General features: G+C 43.4%; 1 protein-coding gene across 2 annotated transcripts in view; it reads right to left on the bottom strand.

Moving 5' to 3' along the window:
* Nucleotides 1-7,166: 7,166 nt before the first annotated feature.
* Nucleotides 7,167-9,208, bottom strand: part of ZDHHC13 (zinc finger DHHC-type palmitoyltransferase 13) — a 51,246-nt gene continuing 49,204 nt past the window's right edge. For both annotated transcript variants that reach the window (XM_043875044.1, XM_043875035.1), the window contains exon 17: nt 7,167-7,779. In XM_043875044.1, coding sequence (XP_043730979.1) covers nt 7,641-7,779 — 139 coding nt within the window. In that variant the 3' untranslated portion in view covers nt 7,167-7,640. The remainder of the gene's footprint in view (nt 7,780-9,208) is intronic.

Genomic DNA, 9,208 nt, shown 5'->3' with positions numbered 1-9,208 from the left:
AATCTGAAGTGACTTTAAAAGCTATACACTAACTTGGCCCTTCACTAGGAGGTCCCCCATACCAGGGACTTCCAGGTTTGCTGAGGGGTGACACACATAGGAAATGATCACCAGACAATGAATGCAACCTTCTCCTCCACTGCAGTGTAGCTACCAGCGTCACTATCCATCCACCTGGGAGACTGAGAGCTAAAAACTTCGGTCATCCTTAGCTCTGCCCTCTCAGACATCCTTCCTTGCCTCATTCCCCAAGCCTCCCTGATTCTACTTCAAAATGTCCCTAGAATATACCCCCTCTATCCCCATTCTTTGATATGTGTATCAGTCGGCTGGGGCTACAGTTGCAAAGTACCGTGGAATAGATGGCTTAAATCACAGAAATTGTTTTTCGCAGTTCCAGAGCCTAGAAGTCTGAGATTAAGGTGTCAGCAGAGTTGCTGTCTTCTGAAGTCTCTCTCCCTGGCTTGTAGATGGCTATCTTCTCCCTGTGTCTTCACATGGCCTTCCCTTTGTGTGTGTGTGTTTTCTAATTATCATAACTACCTCTTCTTATAAGGACACAAGTCATTTCGAATTAGGGACCACCTGAATGATCCTATTTAAATTTATTTCTGTAAGATTCCAACTCCAAATACATCACATTCTGAGATACTGAGGGTTAGGACCTGAACACAGAATTTGGGGGGCAGGGTGGGGAGCACAGTTGTGTTTGTAACAGTATGTCATAGAAAGGACACAAACTGCCTCGGACTTAACTCATTCAACTTAGCTTTAGACCATCTCTTCCATGTGAGCCCAGCTACACTCAAAGATGCAAAGCTTTCTGAATACACCAACTCCCGCACCTCATCATGCTTTTGCAAATGTTATTCTGGAATGCCAAGAACATGGAACCCACTCCCAACTCCTTAGCCTGCCGAACTCCTAGAAATCAAGCCACAGATCCAATGTCAATTAATCCACCTCTGTGTTCCCACGGCCGGTATATAATGAACATAGCATTTGTCTCACTGCCTTGAATTTTTAAACTTTGATCTGCCTTCTTGTTAGAATGTAACACACTTGCATTCACAGTGCTTAAAAAACAGCAGGCATTTAATAAACATGTATGGAGTGAGTGATGCGTGAGAGACTGTAGGCTGAACTAAAAGTGAATTCTGCTAAAATTTAGAAGAAGGTATCATTATACATGGGAGCAAAGGAGCTTGGAAATGGAAAAAAAAAAGCAAGAACTTTATTGTGGTTAGGCAGCGTTTGTGTTTCTCCTCTGCTTCCTGGGCATGTGGTTCTACTGAATTTCCCAGGCTCCCAGTCAGCGACTAGGACACATGACGGAGTTGGCCAATGGAGGCCCAGCCCCCAAGACCCCCAGGGCAGTCTCCACTCTCCCTTCGCACATCTGTGGATACAGAAAGTCTGGTGGACACTGAGGCCCTAGGAGATGGTGGCACCATTAGCTGGGAAGCAGCATGGGTCCCAGCATAGAACACCTGCTAGTTCTAAATACTGTGACAAGAGGGAGACACAAACCTGATGTTGTGTGAGGCCGCTGAGATTTGGGGATATTTACTATAGTGTTAACTCCCTTGACTAATACGTACCTAAAATATTGGATGTGCTGCATCCAAGACATTCACTGTCAAGTGTCCATCTCATCCATTTAGGTCACAGGGAGCATCATCAGGATTTTGCCTAACATTTGTGAAAATGATTCAGATGTGTCATCTCCAATGTGACTATACGGGCATTTGGGAAAAGGAATGAAGCTATGGGAAGATAGCATAAGAGTCACATGATTGGGCTTGCTTTGGTGTTAAAACCAAACAAAAACAAAGCCTTGCTATTCACCCACCGCCTTCTCCTCATTTTCAGAGCCAAACCATTAAGACTAAGACTCATTTATTCCTTAGCATCTCAGTATTTGGTTTCCAATACTCCCCTCAGCACTGATCACAAACTCTCTGGTCTTGCCTCAATTGTTCTTCTCAGCCTCGCCTTAGCTCCTGACAACTGCTCTCTCTTTGAAGGTAGTTCCCCCGCCTTGAATGCTATGACTGTCTCCTGATTACCCTCCTACCCAACCTCCTCTCAGCCCACCCCTTCTTCTCCAGCTCCCTAGATCCATATTCCCTAAGGTCAAGGTCCTGCCCTTCTCCTCTCTCTTTTCTTTTTGTTTTCGTTGGTTTTCATCTTTGGTCCACTTTTAGAACTGACCTTCCCGTTTTGGGAGGGCAACTCTCTTTTTATTTTCCTCTCATTTTTCTGTCTCTCCTGTGACAATCTCACTCATCGGCACTGGTGACTCCCATGCATGCCCTGGCTGAGTTCCAGCTGTCTTTTACTTCTTCCAGTGGATGGTTTACAAGTACCTCAAACAGACCCAACTACCAAACTCACCCCCCAGTCTCTTCACAGTTTTCCTTACTTCTCAAAATTGCACCCCCACCCCCCACCCCCCATTCACTGGATTCAACACTGCAAAGCCATCTTTGTCTCCTCCTCTTCTACCCACATTTAATCAGTAATACAGCTGGCCAGATCTCTCCTGCTCCTTTATTATTTGTTGCCTAGACCACAATTAAAAGTTTCTCTCTAAAAATTTTTATCTGTCCGGGTCCAGTCAGAAAAACAAACCACACTATTTTTTTTAAAAAGAGAGAAAATAATAGCAGAAATTGGCTAAACGGGTGCTAAAACATTTGAAAAATTAACAAGGTACACACTGACTTAACACAGAGATACAGGACACAGCTCCACCAACCCTGGGGCTGGGAAACAAAGAAGAGATGGTGGTACCCTCATCTACACGCCTCAAGGACAGCTCTCCCAGGGGCTTGGAGTCAGATCTCTGAGGAGAGCGCTCGGTCTGCAGACGGTTGTTGCTTCCAAGGGGCACCACGGAGCTCAAGTTAGACACTGCCTCCAGCTGTCATCACTGGGGTGAAGGGCCATTGTTTGAGCAACACTGAGGGGAACAGCTGGTGAGCAGAATGGAGTCAGTCCCTTCTCCCCTCCTCCTTCCAGCCTACTGGCAGAACTTAACACAAAGTCGGCTGGCAAAGAGATGATCATTTTCAGAGTCCAAACGTGGACGCACAATGTAGAGGAGAGAGGTAGACTGGGCACATTTCCTTACCAATAGCTTCTCTCTTTACAAGGATTTCTGAATAGCCAGCATTGATTGAGCCCTTACTATGTGTCAATGACAATTCTAAGCACTTTATATGATCAACTCTGATAATCCTCACCATAACACTTGGAGGTGTTCATAGTAACACTTGGAGGTATGCACTGTACTATAACTAATCAGAATACAAACAAGGAAACTGAGGCACTAGGAACACATGTGCCCAAAGAGACGAAAGTAACTTACAACTGACATACTCAGGATACAAACCCAGGGCGCCCAGTATAAAACAGATGCCCAAGCTTTTTTGTAACTTTCACACCCATGTATACCTGAGGCAGACACCAAAATAGAATAATGGATGTAAGATTCCTTAAGCAAATGATTTTCAAACTGTAGCATGTCTATGTGAGAATCGCCTGGGGAACCTGACAAAAATTCAGATTTCAGGACACTCTCTCAGAGACTGACTTAAAAGGTCTGAGATGAGAAATCTGAATTTTCAACACACTATCCCTGGACGCCAACCGTTCCTCCCACCCCAGCCCCTTATTCTGATGTGAACACAGTCTGTGGACCACCATTTGAGAACACGAACTTGGCAGGGGTTGGTGAGAGAAGCAGAGAGGATATAACTTGAAAAAGTCCACCTACCCCCAAACTGAAAATCGGTCCTCAAACACAACTCGGATGATATCATGTTCTGCTCAAAATCCCTTCAATTCCATTCAACAGATTCATTCAAATACTTACTGAATATATACTACATGCTAGACAGCATTCTAGGTGCTTAGGATACATCAGTGAACAGAACAAAGAGCCCTCATGGACCTTATATTCTAATGGGGTGGAGAGGGAGGCAGTATGCAGTAGACACAATGAGTAAATAACATGGTATGTTTGAAGGCGGTAAGTGCTAGGGGGAAAAAATGTAGTGTGGGGCAAAGAGGAGGAAAGGGGCAAGAAAAGGATGTTACAACTTTCAAAACGTGGATGAAGGCAGGCCTCATTGAGAAGTGGACATTTCAAAGAAAGCTGGGAGGAAAGGCACTGTAGATTTCTGGGGTTACAGCAGTCGCGGCAGAGAGAACAGGCGGGGAAAGGCCTGAGGCAGAAGTGTGCAGGGTGTGTGGGATGATCAAGGGGGAAGCAGGGCAAGCGGCCAGCCTGATCCTGCAGGCCAGTCAGGGCTTCGCCTCTTCCCCTGGTGACATGTTGAGACACTGGAGGACTCCTGAGACCAGGAGTGCTGTGATTCAATCTGCCTTGTACAGGGATTACTCCACTGCTTGTAACTGGGTGAGGGTGGAAAACAGGAGAGCGAATAAGAGGGCTGTAGTAATGCAGGCAAGAAGTGATGTAACTCGGTGGCCACAAGTCACTTCTGGATATATTCTGAAGACAGAGCCAGTAGGATTTCTCAAAGGAATGACTATGCAGTATTATGGGAAAAAGTGATCAAGAAAAAATTCTGAAGTTTTGGCCTCGGTAATGGAAAGGATTAAATTTCTGATCAATGGGTACAAAGAACACTGAGGGTAGGAAATAAGGTTGTTTACTTTTTATTCACTTATTTTAAAATATGTTCTATTTTTGTCTATTTTTAAAAATCTATGTTGTGCAGGTGGAGCTAGGATAGAAATCAGAAGTTGAGTTTCAATTTGGACAAGTAAATTTTAATATGTCTACTATTAGATGTTGAAGTGGATACATCAGGTACACAGTTTGGAGTCTGAGAAGGAAGCCTGAACTGGAGTTAATAACCTGGGGTGTATGTCACCACGAAATCAGATGAGATTATCAAGGAGGAGGAAGCGAGCTTAGATAAAGAGCAAGGAGATCAAGGACTCGCCTGTGGGACATTCCAGCATGAAATGGTAGGGGCGGAAAAACAACAAGAAGATGTTAGGCTCTCAGGAGCAACCAGTGAGATGAGGAGGAAACTCAGGAGTGCTCGCTTCTGGAGGCTGGGTGAGGAACTGTCAGATGCTGCTGTGGGTTCTGTACGATGGGCTTGGAGCTAACACTGAATTAACACGGAGCACTGGACAAGAGCAGCTTCCATGAAGTACTGGAGGTCAAAGCCTGCCTGCAGATGAGTTAGGAGGAGGATGGGAGAGAGAACCGGGAGAGAGTGACAAGGTTTTCAAGAACTTTTACTGACATGAGAGTAAAGAAACAGCTCCTTGGGACTTCCCTAGTAGTCCAGTGTCTAAAAGTCCAAGCTTCCAATGCAGGGGGCCCGTGTTCGATACCTAGTCAGGGAACTAGATCCCCGATGCTGCAACTAAACATCCTGCATGTCACAACTAAGACCTGTGCAGACAAATATATGTGTGTGTGTGTGTATATAAAGAAATAGCTCCTTATTGCTCACTTTAATCTTATAACTCCTTAAATTAACATTCAAGACCCCTGGTGATCTACTAATAGCTCCTGTATACCTTTCCAACTTATTAACCAAGCTCCCCACTTCCAATACTCTATGGGCCCAGGGTGTCATCATTCTGACTAGAGAGTTTTCTGTTGTCTTTTCTCAAAGTTCTCTCCATGAGAATGCCTTTCAATTCCAACCATCTACTTTCAAACTCAGTATCACAGAAGACTGTGATACTTTCTAATGCCCTGTCATCCATAAACACGTCCCTGATCACACCACTAAGGCTCTCCCTAACCTCTAAACTCTAACAATATTTTATTTGTATCCCTCTTATGGCTTTTAGTAGTTTCTACATTATACTATAGTTTCATTTATCTTAGCTTCCCCTCTAGACTGTAAATGCCAAGATTAGTATGCCCAACTAAATGTTTTCTGGCCTAGAATACCTAACATGGTGCTCCGTAAGTATTTGTGGGGTAATTTTATTTTATTTTTGTGGGTGTGGGGGGTAATTTTAAAATGAATGAAATGTGCTTTCCATGTTACATATCAATTAGATGTGCTAGACTACAGTGGCTCTGGGAATCTGAATCATAAACAAGTGAGCTCCAGGTCCCTGCCCTATCCCTGTGGTTCTGATCTAAACGGTCTATGGATCACAATTTGAGAATATTTACTTGGCAGGAGTTGATAGGAAAGGAATGGAGAGAGGATATAGCCTGAAAAATGTCATTCTGCCTCTCAAATGAGAATCAGCCTTCAGGCACAATTCTGGTCACATCATTTCTTGCTTTAAAACCACACATTTAACAAGTTAACTCAAATATTTACTGAACACATACGTGTCAGGCAGTATTCTAGGAGGCCAGCACTCTAGAGTGGGGAGCCTGGTTAGTATCCATGTGACCTTGGAGAACATGCAAACTTCTTTAGGCTTTACTTTCCTTATCTCAAAGGCTCTGTAGAAAAAAATGAGAACAGATCGTTGAGGAACTGAAAGATCTATGTGGTTAGAGGACAAAGTGTGGTCCAAAGTAAGATGGTAAACAAAATAAGGCTCTATCATGCAAGGCTATCTTGAGAAGGAAATGGCAGCCCACTCCAGTATTCTTGCCTGGGAAATCCCACAGATGGAGGAGACTGGTGGGCTACAGTCCATGGGGTGCAAAGCTGTTGGACATGACTTAGCGACTAAACAACAACAGTACAGGGTCAGCAGGACATGGTGGGAATTTTAGCTTTTACCCCCAGAGCAACAGGAAGCTAAGGAAGGGTTTTCAGCAGGTAGGAGTCATGTCCAGGGATGTATATATATCTGTGTGTGTGTGTATATATGTAAGTGTGTGTGTGTGTATACATATATGTATATAAATAACACCAAGAGTTAAAGTTGAACTAGCATTTCCTCCAGAAGGGGGAAATTAGCATTTATAATCACATCCATCTAATATTTTGAAGGTACTAAGTAAAAATTCTAATTAGTCTTTAATACTTCCAAAGTTCAATTTTCTAAGTATAACAGAAAACAAAATAAAAAATTGCTTATTTGTATTAACAATGATCTCACCTCATTCCTGGAACTGGGAATGTTTCTTCAGTCCTAAATACACCTTTTCTTAATTTAAGATTCAAGAAGTGTCAAGTTTCAGAAACTAAGTCTCAGCTACAAAAAAAACTGTTTTATTACATGTGAAAGCAAAACAGGTACATCTATTTAAATATTTTTTTACATATTTATAGATAAAACAAAGACAAATAATTTATCAAAAATTACAAGTTTAAAGAATAGTACTACTTTGAAACAGCCAATAAAGTATCTGAAAATACCACACTTTCTGCATAATTGGTGAATATTATCGCCAAAAAAAAAAGAAGGAAATTGCATTTTCTCGTGAAAAATATAAAAGTTCTTTTTAGACGTTGGCTAAGATTGTTCAGGAGCAGTCCGTCTTACTAAACCTGAAAAACTGTAAATGCTTTCTTGAGAACTTCTGTTTTTACCAAATGGCTTTAAAAGCCACCTGTGCTTTCCTTTGGGCTTAGGTGAACTCTAAATCTTCATTTCACTTGCAGACCACAGAGCATTGACATAAGTACAAACAAATCAAAGTGAGAGTTACGGGCTGCTCTTCTTCATACTGAGCGAAGAACTTTCTCTTTAGCCGGGTGAAAGACCATGGTGTACTGTGAAGTCCAGTCTACTGCACAGGGCTTGACCAAGCCAAAGCAGCCGCACTGGAAGAAATCTGCGAGGTTCTGTGTGAACCCAAGGCTGCCAAGAAAGGAACAGAACATGTCTTACTACATTTCCTGTTAGCACTCGATAAACATTCCTTCAAACCTTAAATGTGCACTGAGAACTTACAATACACATCCTTCTAAGATCCCAAAGAAATCCAGAGGTGAATCAGACAGTTCCTTGAATCTGTGGCCCTTAAAACTGAAGCCTGGCTCCATTTCTGAATGTGAATCCCTATTTTGAGATTCCTGGCAACTTAAGTTCATTTTGGATCCTCACTCACTGGAAGAGTCACCACCACTATTAAGTTTTTGTTTTTTCATTCCCACTGCTCTAATTCAGACCTGGACTATCTCAAAGGCCAGACAGGCCAGAAAACAACAACACCACCACCACACACACACACACAATAAATAAGATGGGATTCTTCTAAGGAACTCTCTAAATGTTTCTGTCTCAACTCCCCTTCTAATTCATCTTACATACTAGAGACTGGGCCTCCAAAAACATGACACATAATAGCTCCTCACCTCCCAATCAAAACCCTTTAAAGACATTCCTCTTTCCAGAGGCTCAAATCCAAATTCCTCATCTTTGTACTCAGAGCCCTACACAATAAAGCCCCAAGACTGCTTGGGTTTCGATGCTTCCAAACATACATTTTGTGATAGCTACCCTGGCTTTACTTTCCCCGTGATCACAACTGCATGGGCCATTCTACTGCCCTGGAACCCACATCTCCCTAATCTTGTATCAGGTAACACCCTCATCCTCGTAAGTCCTACCAGTTCTCAAGGCCCAGGGCAAGGCCCAGTTCGCCTTTGGGGCTGTCCTGACTGCATATATCTTCAGCATCTTTATTTTCCTCCACTAAATTCCTGACTGCTACTATCCGTTCCAGTTAGCATGAATATTCACTTTTATGCATGTGCCCCGTCTTACATGAGAACACCTCTGTGAGTGAGGATGAGTGAGTGAGGATGAGTGAGGGCCATCAGGAGGAGTTCCAAGGCTGCTGAGCAGGCAGAGCGCTGTCCACGTGGGACTGACGGGGTAAAAGCGGGAAGGCACGCTGGAGATCGACAGGGCCCAGCTCAGGAGCTGGCTATGAGTAAAACTAACTTAGGGAGGACAACTAAGACAGATCTTTGGGTTGAGCAGCATTTGGAAGCCAGATTCAAGGTGGCTCCAAGGCTTTACCATTAGTTCCTCCAGGGATGCTGCCATTACTTGTCATGCTCCAGCTCGTTCACCTCTGGCCCTTTATTCACTCTTCTCCGGGGCTTAGAATGCCCTTCCTTCCTTGTCTCCAACCCCATGTCTTTCAAGGCTCAGCTTAAAATTCCACCTCTATCACAAAGAGGTCCATACTTCGGTGGACTAAATATTTATTCCTCTGGTTACATCCCTGAGAAAGGGACTTATTACCACTGCCAGTCTCAAGCAATCAACACAAGCTTAA

The sequence above is a fragment of the Cervus elaphus genome, chromosome 2 (genome assembly GCF_910594005.1).
Source record: "Cervus elaphus chromosome 2, mCerEla1.1, whole genome shotgun sequence".
Taxonomy (NCBI): domain Eukaryota; kingdom Metazoa; phylum Chordata; class Mammalia; order Artiodactyla; family Cervidae; genus Cervus; species Cervus elaphus.
The sequence above is the reverse complement of the archived record's forward strand: the minus strand, read 5'-3'. Positions and strand labels throughout refer to the sequence as shown.